The 14656-nt window shown below is 39.8% G+C and overlaps 1 protein-coding gene across 1 annotated transcript; it reads right to left on the bottom strand.

Moving 5' to 3' along the window:
* Positions 1-10886: 10886 nt before the first annotated feature.
* On the bottom strand, positions 10887-13668 carry hoxb13a (homeobox B13a). The gene is made up of 2 exons (XM_034710744.1): positions 12596-13668; positions 10887-11553 (listed from the first exon to the last, which is right to left on the bottom strand). Exons 1-2 carry the CDS (start codon positions 13308-13310, stop codon positions 11306-11308), a joined length of 963 nt encoding a protein of 320 aa, XP_034566635.1. The 5' UTR covers positions 13311-13668; the 3' UTR covers positions 10887-11305.
* Positions 13669-14656: the final 988 nt, after the last annotated feature.

Below are 14656 nucleotides of genomic sequence, written 5' to 3'. Positions count from 1 at the left end.
ATAAAAAAACAAATGTACAAATACAAACTAATATTGAGTGCATTTTACTATCTTGTATTTCCTCTGTTTCTGCGTCTTGTCTGGCCCAGCAGCAGGATGTGAGCCCTGCAGATTATCACTGTGTCAGTGAGGCCGTTTATCACACGATCACTACTGACAGAGGTTTTATGTTTCAGTGTGTTGACACACACACAGCTACAGCTCTCATTACTCCAATAAATACCTACTGTGGCTTTTTCTGTTGGCATCTGAAACAGTATATACTCAGAGAAAGTGGCTCATCCCCTTACTGAAAGGCAAACATTCAATTTAAACGAAACGTTCAAAGCTTACGTTCTGATAGAAATGGACCATTTCTCTTCCTGTAGTGTGAGGCGGACTGGAGTCTGCCTAGCACTGCATTTATTACACCGCATGATGTCATATCCTCCCACCAATCAAGTCACACACACACACACACACACACACACACACACACACACACACACACACACACACACACACACACACACACACACACACACACACACACACACACAGCTTTGTTGGAGGCCTGTCCGGCTGTGTGGTGTGTTTACAGTTATTTCCCTTTCTTCCTGAGTTGTTAAAAAGCACACACACACACACACACACACACACACACACACACACACACACACACACACACACACACACACACACACACACAAATGAGTGGATTTTATTTCACACCAGACCTCAGGGAAAGTCAGTTCAGTCCAGGAACAAAATTTTGTGTTCTTAATATCATTCACTGAAGGAGGTGAAAAACTGTTTTTACATAGATATATGGATGATAAATTCGCGATTGGATTTATTCACATTTTTAACACGTCACATTTTCCTTTGTTAATGATTTAGTCCACATTGATCTTTGGCACTACTTTCTGGGCCATGAACACAAACGAAGAAGTCTTCAAACCTGCAAACCTGCTTTTATTTCACGTACGCCTCTTACATTCATTGAAATGTGTCTGTGTTAAAACAGGATTCTTTAGCCTAGTGTCCATTTCCCCGCCCTTTTGGCCCCCCCAGGCCATTCCAGGCCATTCCAGACCAGACAGAGGCCAGACTACTAACTGTTTACAAGCTGTCTGTCTGTCTCAAGTTCAACTGCAAAGAGTCCAACCTGGGAAACAAAAAGACGGTCCGCAATGCAGACATAGGGGGAGGAGGAGGAGGAGGGGTGGAGAGGTGGAGAGGGAAGGTGGTAAAACCGGCAAGGAAAGAGTGTGTGTGTGTGTGTGTGTGTGTATGTGTGTGTGTGTGTGTGTGTGTGTGTGTGTGTGTGTGTGTGTGTGTGTGTGTGTGTGTCAGGAAGGGGGGTCTGCTGGACATGAACTTGAGACAGAAAAACGAGCCTCTGTCCTGCATTCCTGGTCTGAAGCATAAAGTATTCTCCAGGGAGTTGTGTGTGTGTGTGTGTGTGTGTGTGTGTGTGTGTGTGTGTGTGTGTGTGTGTGTGTGTGTGTGTGTGTGTGTGTGTGTGTCAGGGGGTGGGTCCTCTCTCTCTCTCTCTCTCTCTCTCTCTCTCTCTCTCTCTCTCTCTCTCTCTCTCTCTCTCTCTCTCTCTCTCTCTCTCTGTCTCACTGTCCCATAAACCATCGTAGAATAGAATAGGACAGAACTGGATAAAACAGAGCAGTATACGGGGTAAAATATCAATTGTTTATCTTGTAATGTTCCTGTAATATTTGGTGAGCTGGACGATGCATGGGTAGACCGCCTGCACATACGTAACTATTACACTAACAGAGAGGAGACAAGCTTTCTGCTTCAGTTTCTAAGACTTAATACCATCCAAGGATCGGACTCAGTCAATGTCAATCATCACCCCGGAATATAGAATGCTATATTTAAAATGTTACCATCTATTGTAACCTCCCATTCACTGACTGCATAAAAAAATCAATCCTTACCTCTGTCATCTCCCTTTTTAAAGCCTTGATTCAGCATTTCCATGGCCTAGGTGTTGGGTTTTCTGGAGACGGAAGCAACCATATTTGGACAAGTGGGCGGGGCTACACATGAGTGATAGCTAGCAAATCCTTGGTAATAAAGCTATACAGTATTTGCCGTGCTATTTAGGTGATAAAATGTATAGTTATGTGAAATAGAGTCTCAACAGGGTCAGACAAGAACCCAACGTGGAGCAAAGTGACTGTCAATGTTATCCTGCTTACCCAGATACCAACCAAAAATAAAAACAAGTTGATACTATGGATTAAAAGACGATTTAATAGAAATTATTTATTATTTAAGAAAATTTTCCATGGCAACAGTATTATTGTCAGCCTACTTGCAGGTCAAATTAACTGTTTCATTCATACTAAAGTGTTAGCATGAGCCTACTGTAATAAATCACATTGAACTTAACATTTCTATTCATGGTAAATAAATCCAGCAGCACCTGTATAAGATCCTCTTCCAAGTAACTTTTCTGTTAACATTTTCTTCTCAAACGGTCCCATAACTCTGCCAAAGCTAATACCGTGTCGTTGTTTGTGGTTGCTTTGCGTCTGTTTCTTCAGTTTGGTTGACCTCTCTGTCACTCATCTCCATGTTTCAACACCCCTCACTGTTTCTTGCTGTCTCTCATCTTCTTTTCTCTTCTGGCAACTGGACAGCCAGTAACCACCAATCTTAAGTTTTTTTTCTTTAACTAAATTTAGAGCAATATTCAATACTAAGCTGTTGTTTACAGAGGCTACGTTTTTGCCACATTGTCAACAGGACAGAGTCAAATCCTTAACTTCACAATTGTGCTGGACTCCTTTCCACAGATTGATTTTGTTGTCCCTGGCATTGATCTTGCTGTTAACTGTTTTTTTTTATAACCGACCAATCAGAATGAAGTATTTACAACCAGCTGATTAGTAAGAAAGCAGGCCTGGTAATTTCTAGTTTTGACATACTGTTGAAATACTACTCGAGCATCATTCAGTAAAATAAAACTACCTCAGATGTCTTGGATGGACTTCTTGAAGTAGCTGAGGTGACACATAGCAGACAGCTAGCAGCTCTCACCTGTCACTCAAAGAGGCCACGCCCCCAATTTTGCATAACTTTAATCCTTCGCATATGGTAAATTTATTAAATTCAACCAGTTCATCTGTCATGAATAAAGAAAAGAGCTATAGAGATAAATATCTGTTTTGGTACCAGGCTGTAAAAATGGACACTTTAACATTGAGCTCTATGGGAATTGACTCAACTTCAGAGAACCCTCAAATGGGCACTACAGGAACTGCGATTTCAGGCACTTTCATATTGTTTTTTTCTTTTATTGTTTCTTTGCATAACAAGCAAATAAGCAAGAAGACCGTGAAATAAGTTACACCCAACAAATGACAGACAGCAACAACAAGGCTAACAGAATCTACTCTTGGAGGTAGCTGCTAGCATGTCAACAATGTTGTGATGAGTGATGTAAGATAAATTTGGAACTTTAGTGTTTTTCAGTAAATTACAAAAGTTAATGTCAATGTTAAGTCACTTCCAAGTTGACTTCATTTCTCACCCCGAGATGTCAATGAGATGTGTCGGCTAGTGATGTTCGATACCACCGATTTCCTTTCCGATCCGATACTGAGTAAAATTCAGGCTGGTACCGGCCATACCGATCCGATACCGATACTTTGTGCAAATACACTTTATGTGTCTGTTAAATCTAAAAAAAGGAGTGTATTTCTGAGTTATTTATTTATTTATTTTAAACTTGTAAGTATATCAAGGCAGTGGCCTCATTTACAATATAGCCAAGCCAATACAACAACAGATAAACCAAACAGAGGACACAATCATACAAAATATGTGAAAATGGTGTTTTAAACAAAAAAAATAAAAAATAAGTAAAACAATAAAACCTTAACAATAAATTATTAAGAACTAGAACTAGTTCCCACAAACTGCGTATCATTTAGACAAGGTCTCAATGGTTTAGTTACTTTCCATTGAGTTCATGTTAATGATATACATTGCCTCAAATGACTGAAGTATCAAAAGTATCGATATTTTGATTTGAGAATTGATTTTAGAGCATAAAGATCTGGTATCGGAAGTATCGATATTTCAGTATCTATCCACACATCCCTAGTGTCTGCAGAGCTGGAGGATTCAGTTTCAGGACCACAACTCTGGGATCACGTCTCTAGGACCCTTGTTTTGTTGTGACAGTAATGGCTTATGGTTGGACAATGAATTTGGTTACGTTCTCCTTTAAAAATGTGGTCTTCTGTGATCCAATGCACCAGGTGGTGCCATTGCAAACAATGACACTCATAGAAATGTAGTCCTGGAAATGTCCTGAATCTGCAGCCTCGGGCTCTGCAAACACATGCTCCAGATGTGGCTGCAGTGAAATCATGAAATAGAAATCAGATTTTTACTACCTTGGACACAAAATTTCCGTCAGTTACATTGTTGTTTGTAATGAGATACCTACAAAGTTTTTGATTACTGCGTGTGTGGATTGAAAAAAAGTCAATCTTAACTGTTTTATGATCTTTCAGCTCCTTTACCCTTGGACATAAAGCAGTGTTAAAAGGGGCAGGACTTGATTGTTTCTCCTATGATTATTTTCATCACTAACTTATTAGAGCCTTAGAGCTTTGCACATTACAAATGTCTCAGTGAGTGTAAATATGTTAAAAACATCTCAACACGGGTTTATAAGGATTTTACTCAAACTGTTTTAGCCATTTTCATACCAGCAGTCACATCAACTGGAGTCTTTATTGGATCTCCTCCCAGGATGGCTGAAATCCATCTGATGGGGTATGTAATGTGCTGACATCAGCCAATCACTGCTCTGCTGTAAAAAATACACTCCATGTATGTATTCATCTGTGGGAAATATTGCTATGGGCATAATTTTGAGGAATGTCACTTTTCTTCATACCAGCCTTTGACTTCTTGATGTTTATATAAAAATGCATCAAATAATGTACATAAAACATGCTTTGAACACCACAATGCATATTTTATTCATCAGATAACATAATTCATAATCTGTAATACTTTAACAAGTACTTTTTTTTTTTACTTTGACCACTCTGTTTTGAAACTTTGAGCACAAATAACCTGACATTCCTGCATATTAAGGGCTCATCAGTACATCAGTTTTCTTGTAAATTAGTATTTCACTGTGCAGATTTGATGCTCTGACTAAACTGTGCTAAGTTACACCCCTCTTGAATAGTTTTAGTGTAGGTCTGAAATAGTTTTAATAAGCGCTACATAAGACCTGACCCTCCGTCTCTCCTCTCTGAGCGTGCAGCTGTCTGCAGGCAGGAATGTAAAGTGCTCCGAGTCTATTCACTCTGGTTTTACAGCCACAGCAGGTCAGACTGCGCCGCACCGCCACCAACACCTCGCTCCATTCATCTGAAACACAAACCATGAAAGGTCTTAATAAGTGATAAAGAGCTATAATTGTTATCTACACATGTATTTTCTGTATTATGTTTCCCCTCTTAGAGCCATATGAGTGTTTGTGTCATGGATTATCAGGCAGTAATGCTGTTGACCTTTGACCTTCTTTTGAGTGACTCTTTAGTTTTGGTGGTGCATCACTGCAGCTGCCTGCTACACAAAGTCTTCATCTGAGTATCACTTCACTAACTTAAGGCATTTTCTTCCTATAATAATTATGTTTTAAATTAACCGTCAATATTACTGTCATTTTTAAAATCCCTCACGTCCATTCTAGCACCTACAGAGCCTTTTTATTTCAACTAAAACTATGTTTCCTCCTGCTTTCATAAATGTCCTTGTAGTGTTAAGCTTTACAAGTTTAAACACTCTAATTGTTTTAAAATAGAATGATATTGTAGTTTAATAATATTCAAAGAATTTAAAGCTAGAGATGAAAAATAATTACTTAAATTGTTTGATTTAAGGAGAAATCACTTGTGAAAAATTCCCTGCATGTTTAAAGTCTAAAACTTGCACCTCACCAAAAATACAGCAGCAACATGACTTCAACTGTTTAACTCATTACTCATGTTGGAACTTATGTCATTAAGCATTTTATCTTGTATAAACTATTGGATACCTCAATGTTGTGGCTACATAAACAGCATGGTGTTATCAGCCAACAAGAATAGATCACATGAGTAGTTTATTCTCTCACAATGTGTAAGATCTTGAAAGTTGTGGATTTTTTTGTTCTGGCATAGAGTGATTGGTGCATTATTTGAACAACTGGATAATAATAATAATAAAATAAATAAGATAATATATATAATTAATAAAAATTTGTGAACTAACAGGCGTCCCAACAGAGCCTACACTCTGTGTTGGTAATAATAATACATTTTAATTTATTTAATTTATAAATTCTGTTTCTCATTGACTGTTTCTTTTTTATACAAAACATTTAATTTATAATAATAATAATAATATTGATGATGATAATAATAATAATAATAATAATAATAATAATATTGATAATAATAATAATAATAATAATAATAATAATATTGATAATAATAATAATAATAATAATAGTAATAATAATATTGATAATAATAATAATAATAATAATAATAATAATAATAATAATAATAATAAGAATAATAACGTTTATTTATACAGTACTTATCAAAACAGACCTTACAAAGTACTTTACATCATAAAAAACAACAACAATACGAATAGCAATGAACAAAGCAAGACATGTGGAATCTAAGAGGAACAACTTAAAGCTACAGCTAAGTAAAAGAATAAAAGATAACCTACTAAAAACATTTAAAAACAGTAAAACAATTTTAAAAAATCAGTAAAACAATTTTAAAAAATCAGTTAAACAGATGAAAACAGTAAAGCAGATAAAAAACAAGGAGAGAATAAAAGAGAACCATTAATAAAGTGAATTTAAAATACAAATCGCATCATGGCTTTATTTCACTTCAGTTCCTATTCCGCATAGTTCTTCTTGTCACTTTTGGTTTTAACATATTTTTTTCTATGATTTACCTCCTCTGAAAAGTTGAATGTGTATCAAACAGCCATTTTTTTTTCTGTCTGTCTTCCTTTTATTATTGCTCGCTCAGATGCATCAAGTGTGTCTGAGTGGTTCAGCAGTAAGTAAGGAGTTAGGTGACACAGTAACTGCATCTTTGCCACTAAGGTTTAATATCACAGTACTTGTGAACAGAACTGCTGCATATATTGAAGTGGTTATTTTGTCCAAAGTGACCTATATTAGAAACTGATCTTCCTTGATACTCCACATTTCACTGCCACACCATTATGATCTGACTGATGTGAGTAATACAGAATATAAAGCTGAGTTGATCTTACAGCTGCTGTTTCATTCAGAAACATGTCTGACTGATGGCTCGATGTGTGTGACAGAGTGAAGGGGGACCACACGAGTGGCACGACGGTGCGGTCTGAAGGCCTCCTCCTTCTCCTCCTCCTCCTCCTCCTCTCTCTGGTATTTGGACTAAAGGGGAGACAGAGCTTTATGAGCTTCAGGGCTTCCGTCCGTATTGTTGGTTTTAAAGGAGGACAGAGACGGAGCAGTAAAGAGAGTCAACAGGCCAGCAGAGCACACCGCCGTTTGTCAAGTTCAATGTTAATGTTTAACGGTCCGACACACACACTCTCTCTGTCTCTCTCTCTCTGTCTCTCTCTCTCTCTCTCTCACACACACACACACACACACACACTCACTCACTCACTCACACCCACATGGAGGAAATGTAATAGATTTCACTGAACGAAAACCAGCTTCTCCTTTTCACTCTGAATCTGATCAAATTATCTTTCCACAGATAGAAATCATAAACCATACTCTTCATACATGCAGCTATCATTTTCATTTTTCTGTGGTAGGTTGTTCATGTTTCCTGCTTTGTCTTTGATGACTATTTCATTGTACTGTAGCGTCTGTTAAACCTGTCAAATTCGAAGTTTCATTTCACTTTTAAAGAGTTGGAAACTTTATTTTATTCCATTTTAATCACATTAGCACTGCCAATAAAAAAATATATACTCTAACAAACCCCTTACATCAAAAAATATTTTCCCAGACACAGTAATGAGTAAAAAAAACAAACATTAATTTCTCAAAAATCTTTACGAACGAGTTGGAGTTGCAATGCACATGCGCAGTTCGTTTTTTTTTTTTAACTGTACCTTCATGATATATTGCGGTTCCAAAAAAGTAGGGCAAATAAAACTGTGAAGGTCAAATTTGTAAAGTGAAAAATAACACGAAGGGTTCAACGCAGAGATTATGCGTCTTTGAGATTTTGGGAGGTCAACAAGCATGAGCAAAAAAAAAAATCATGTGTAGGAAAATATTTAGATAAAAAAAACAGCATCTCTGAATGAGGGCTCATATTGTTTGTTTGTTTTTTCCTGTAAAGGCGTTTAGTCTGCTGGCATAAGACTTACAAAAGTGCAGTTTTAAAAAATGTTATCATCACGTTTCAAATGGCCTTGCTGCATAATTTAACTCCGTTCAGACCAAGAATATAACCTGAGACTGAGTTCGTCAAATAAGTAAAAATCACACCAATAGAGAGAATAAAGCTCCTGGTATACTTGATTTTATTTCATTTTTCCGCATTTCGTGTGTGAATTCAACACGTTGTAGCACGAGCAGTAGAGAAAGCTGGGGACGCACAGCAGTGTTGCAGAGGTGCTGCTGGGAGTGAAGGAAAAACGTCGCATACTCTTCGCCACGATGCAAAATAGGCTTTAAATAATTTATCAGCATTTCGTCTCAAAGACAAACCTCACAGGGTTGAAACTGCCTTGAAAAAATGTTGGGAAATATTAAGAACCATTTGGATCACGAATTTTCAGCCACAATAATTAAAAAAGGACATATACATTTTTAATGTCTTACAGGAGTTAATGGTCTGGCTAAAGCATCGTAGTTTATGCTTCTGTTTATTTAATGTGAGATAGGGGACTCCAAACAGGAAACAGCACACACCAAATATTAAGAAGTTTTCCTTTCTTTACTTTTGAGGGGGATATTTTCCTGTCACTTAATGATTAGTGTATAACTTCTTAATGTCTGGGTGGAGAATGGGCTGAAGTTGTTCCTCAAAACCAAACCACATAGTGTAGTTTCCCGTGCGTATTTAAATAGTTTGAAACATTGGAGACATGAAGGAGGTTCACTTCACCGTCCTCATAACACTGCGTGCACATACCTCAAAATCTGTAATATAACGGAGTGGAAAATTCAGAAGAGAAATCAATGAGCGTTTTAATTTTGACGATGGTCATGAACTCAATTTGATTTGAGACAAATCAGCACCCTTCAAAGAAATTCAGTTATTGAACAAGTCATCTGAAAATGCCTGTTTAACATCAGCACGAAGGAGTGTGTTTAATGCTAACATGTTTATTCTAGGAAAGTGAGGTTTCCACGCGCAGTGAGACGTTCATCTGGTGTTTTTCCCCCTCAGAAAGCTTGTGTTTTCAGATATTTTTAAGACACCATGTCTCTGCGGAAAATTATAACTCTGAGCCCAACTGCTGCCGCTGCTGGTGACCCACAAACCCGCTCACAGAGAGCAGACAGGCAGCGGGAACCCGCAGCTCCACGTGAACGGCCGATCAATGAAGCCAATGCGTGTGTATGTGTATGTTTGTGTGCGTGTGTGTGCGTGTGTGTGCGTGAGGGGAGGGGGGATCTGCTGCCGTAAAAGAGCCTCTAGCTGCTCACGTGACTTTCAAGGTCAAGGGCTTCTCTCTCCTACAGACAGACAGACAGACGCATACACGCACACACACACACACACACACACGCACACACACACACACACACAATGCAAACTGCAAGGATATTCACAGGTCGACCAAACACTGCTAAAACACATCTGTCCCTTGTACCTGCTGATGTTTTACGCACAACTCTTCGCCTAAAGCAGCTGGACCTCGAGACAAAACGTGTTTACCCAAATGTCTTTAATAATGCACAATTTCGCTTCCTGTATGCTTGGCTATGATTTTACGTATTTCTATGTTCATGTTTTTTTTGACTAAATTTATTATATTTTTGAAACCCAATGTAATTCAGTGTATAACTGAAAAGTCAAAGTCAAATATTAAAACCGTATACGTTTTATTATTGAAAAAAAGCAATAGTTCGCAAAAAAACTAACAAAAAAAAGAAAAAGTTAGAATATTCAAAACATTTTCAGATAGTTTGATTCCATATAACGTGCATTACTGAAAAATAAACTACAGAGATTTTCTGCACCAATGTTTTTGCGTTTTACTGCTCAAGCTGTTTTATTTTTGACTTTGAGTTCACTTCAAATTTTAAGTAAAATAATATTACCCACTGCTATAAAATAAGATAAAATAGAAGAGATAAAATTAAATTAAATTAAAGAACTTATTTTTAAACCTATTCTGCCGTTCGAGTTAGTTTTGGCGAATTAAACTTATATTTTCATTTTGGATCGTGATAATCTCCTGACTAGCACTGAAAAATCCCAACACTTCTCTGTCTTATTTAGGATAACACGTGAATGCGATTAAAAAAATACAATTTAGTTTGCTCCTTTTATTTTTTTTACAGCAGTTCATTGTTGAGATATTTTGCACGTTTTGTTCACACGGGTCTGTGCTGGCCTGTGAACAGATATCAGGAAATGGATAGCATTGTTGCGGTGATGTTCACAGTCTCATAAACGCGTTTTAATCTGCACGTGCAGTCTGAATCCTCCTGCTGTTTGTCCACTCTGCGGGTATCATCTTCCAGCCTTTGAATGCGGATTTGTTTGCTCATTTTACGGGAATAGTTTAACGGAGGAGGAGACCAGAAGCAAATTACGCGCACGGATCCAAACTTTATGGTGAATTAAAAGATATAAGATCTACTGGAGACTGCATCAGGATTAAACGTATTTATTAAGTGATGCACTATACTTTGATTACTGGCTTACAGGCGTTATAAACAGTATGAACAGCATAATAGTGTGTTTTGACAACACGGACAACACGGACAAACATTAAACCACAGACAGGAGACAGACAGTTACATCGAAGCAGGCAGGAAGGTGCTGTATATACAGAGAGAGGGCTTTGGTTCTCTTCTTTCTTCTTGTTTTGTCCTCTTTGTCCTTCATTATTCGTTTTTTTCTTCCATTTGTCAACGCACGCTTTTACGCACAGCCCTAGTCCACCAGGAGCACCATCGAGTTTATTTATTTTCCTCTTATACGATTTATCTCAGTCCATTCTTCATGTAGAACACACAGAAAACATCCAGTTCACTCATTTAACCGTCCAGAGCGCGCGAGCCTTCATGCTACGGCGCAGTGGTCTTCACTTTGGCCACGAACTTCTTCTCCTTCACCCTCCGGTTCTGGAACCAGATGGTGATCTGTCGCTCCGACAGGTTGGTGGCGGCGGAGATCTTCCTCCTCTTGTCCTTGGTGATGAATTTGTTAGCACCGTATTCTTTCTCCAGCTCCTTCAGCTGCAGCTTGGTGTAGGGGATCCTCTTCTTCCTGCCGCGGCGGAAAGGAGAGCCATCGTGCTGATGAGCCACCACATCTGTGAGAGAGCGGACAGAGAGAAGAGGGTAGAGAGGCAGGCTGAGGGGGGACTGCATACACTGGGACACGCTGCTAGCTTTCAAATAAACTATATCACAGACAGAAGCGAGCTGTGTGCATCTAGGTGTCTGTACGCTTAACGGAGAGGACAGAGGCTTCGTGCTTGGAGCTGATTGGTCAGCCATGCTGCGACGGACAAACAACATGGAGGATATTTTCTCTCTGCACGAGCATGCAGCTGCACAATCTGTCCACAAATGTACTCACGTATTTGTTTGTGCACATGAAAAATGATCTTGGAATCCTTGTCCCTTGTCATTGCAGTTTGCGTTATGTTGTTTTAACATTGCATTTATACACATGCACTGTGCGTGATTCACGAATAGAGAAAAATCTACAGCTCAACGTCCACACTGAACACAGATGTCTATCTTGAAATCAAATAAAATCAGTTGAACGAGGTTATTTTGCTGTTGTTATAATTAATCATTATTCAGTCGAGGGTTTTTATCGCTATGCTGACAACACAAGTGTTAGAGACCCGGTAATTATCTAGTAACATATGAGGCAACACATGACCTTTACATTCATAAAAAGCCTTCATTAACATGATGAAGCAGAAGCAGATATATTGCCTTCTACTGACGGGTGATAATGCACAGTGTAACTTAACATAATCATCTAGGCTGCCTTTCACTCCAAACTGCTTGTTCTATTTTACGCACCAGTTGCACAAATAGTTCAGACACAACAGTGTCAAACAATGCTTTAAAAGTGATCAACAGGAGCCTAAAGTGAAGTAGAGAAAGATCTTCATGTCTGACTTTACTCCAGATTTATAAGGACAGTTTCTATCCATCAGAGCTTCTTTATTAGGCTGTTACATGTGTACCTTCAACGGAGAGCTGTTATTAGATTATCATTCACTGAATAAACTCATAATACACTTCTTGTTTAGCAGTAGACCTTTGCATTATTAAGAAACAGTGTTAGAGTTATTTTAAAGGTCTTATTTTTAGGAACGTTAAAATCTGTCTTACCTGCAAGAGCGGACTTCCAGAGGTGCCCGGCCTGTCCTTGATCCTTGGAGCAATACATCTGTCCCCCCCAGCCGTTGGTCAGAGCCCAGGGCTGGTAGCTGTCCATGGGGAGCAGGGTGTCATGTCGCGGCTCTCCGCTGCCCAGCGTCTGGACCACCGACACGTCAAGATAGCTGGCCATGGACTGGTAGGGACTCGGGTAGCTGTGATAGAAGGCGAACTCTTTGGCCCGGTGGTTCGAGTATTCGTCGGAGTTCACCGTGGTGTCCATGTATTGTGAACTGAGCGCGGGTCCAGCCGCCTGGGTGCAAGACTTCAGGGAACCCCGCCCCATCCTACACGGATAGTACCCGTTACCAAAGTAGCTGTACGGTAACGCGGTGGCGGCAGAGGAGCTCTGGTGCGGCACGGCCGCCGCAGGACACGGTCCAGCCGTGCATTGCTTACCAGAAGACGTTCCTGACTCACTGGAACTAGAAGCGGACACATCCACCGTCGGGTACCCGGCAGAGGAGTGCACTAGGCTGGACGGATGACCGCCCAGAGCAGCGGCAGCCGCGGAGTGCGCCATGATGTTGCGGCACTGGCTAGCGGCGAAGTTGCCGCTACCCACCAGCCCCTCCATGTTCTTGTTCAGGTCGTCCAAGTTGTTGTCATACACAAACATAACCGTGTCCCCTGGCCAGCGAGGGTTTAGGACCAGGGAGGCGGTCATATGCGCTCCTGTTCCCGGTCTGGTCTCCGTTCGTCGCCTGTTCCTCTCAGTTTATCCGCTGCTGCGCGCAAGGCTGCTACATTTGCTGAATGAGTTTGTGCAGGTTTACGCATTGATTTTCCTCTGAGCTCTCTCCTGCTCACACTCGGCTCAGGTAATTCTCATGTGCCGTCACGCGCACTGTCATAGCACGCGCTCTGCTGCACCGTTTAGTGACGGTGCTTGCTCGAGGCAAAGAGTCCCGGTAACCGGCCGAACCTCCAGTTACATTTCAGCCGCAGCCTTGACGCAACGAGCCCCCGGGAGCAGGGGAGGAGGGAGGCCGGGTGTCTATTGGATGAGACTGGATAGTCACGTGATGAAACATGAAAAAAAGGCGGAGAAGACGAGCCTTGTTGGAGATTGTCAGTCACAGAAAAATATTTTTATGAGACTCGAGCTGTGGCACGAGAGGGGCATGGGCTGCGTGCAGCGGTGCAGCTCCGAGGTTCCTCGTGCAGCTTTGTGATGTCAGACTGAAGTTTCTGATCCCTTGAAAAATGACATGTCTGTATGATTTGAGAAACATTCAAAAAATAGATCACTCCATATGATTTGTGTTTTGAGTAGGCTGCACGCGCTAATGCAAACAGAAATAACTGAACAACTGACTGGTTTCTAATTCATGTCAGTTCAATAACAGGGAAGACGAATTCGTTTTAACACAAAGATGAAGTATTCATAATTTAAAACTTCCTTGACGTTGAATAAATAAGAAATAAGATATTGGTTTATGGTACCTATAATTATTGAAACCTTGGTATAAAACATTTCAGACTTATGGACACTTTTAAAGTCTATAATGGACGCTGCAAGCGCATGAACAAGGAAGTTTATCCATATCGTAAAATTATTGAAATCATAACTTAGGACTATTTCCACCTTTTCGAAAGAAACCTTTAATTATTGAAATAACTGGCCCCGCTTGGACATGTGAGTGCATGCCTCGGTCTCTCTCACATAATCTGACTGTAGGAAGCGTGAAGGGGATTTATGGAGGAGATTTGGAGGTTTTGAGATTTGAGAGAAATGGCTTTGGTTCAAAGTGCTTCAGGACGGGTTTCACAGCAGTGCCGAGCCGCGTTCTGCGTCTTCATTTCACTGACTGCTTATGGATTTCAGTTTATGAGAGGGATGCTCAGACTGCGCATAGTGCAGTTTTTTTTTGCACAGCAGGCTTTGATGTGTTTCAGGGCTCAACCGTGTACTCTTTATTATTTCTGCATGTATAAAATAAAACGAAAAAAGAGTGTTTTGTGTATAAAAAGATAGCTCCATATTTAACCCTTAATCTAGAGTTTAGGTAG

This window comes from Notolabrus celidotus, chromosome 20 (assembly GCF_009762535.1).
Source record: "Notolabrus celidotus isolate fNotCel1 chromosome 20, fNotCel1.pri, whole genome shotgun sequence".
NCBI classification, from domain to species: Eukaryota; Metazoa; Chordata; class Actinopteri; order Labriformes; family Labridae; genus Notolabrus; species Notolabrus celidotus.
The sequence above is the reverse complement of the archived record's forward strand: the minus strand, read 5'-3'. Positions and strand labels throughout refer to the sequence as shown.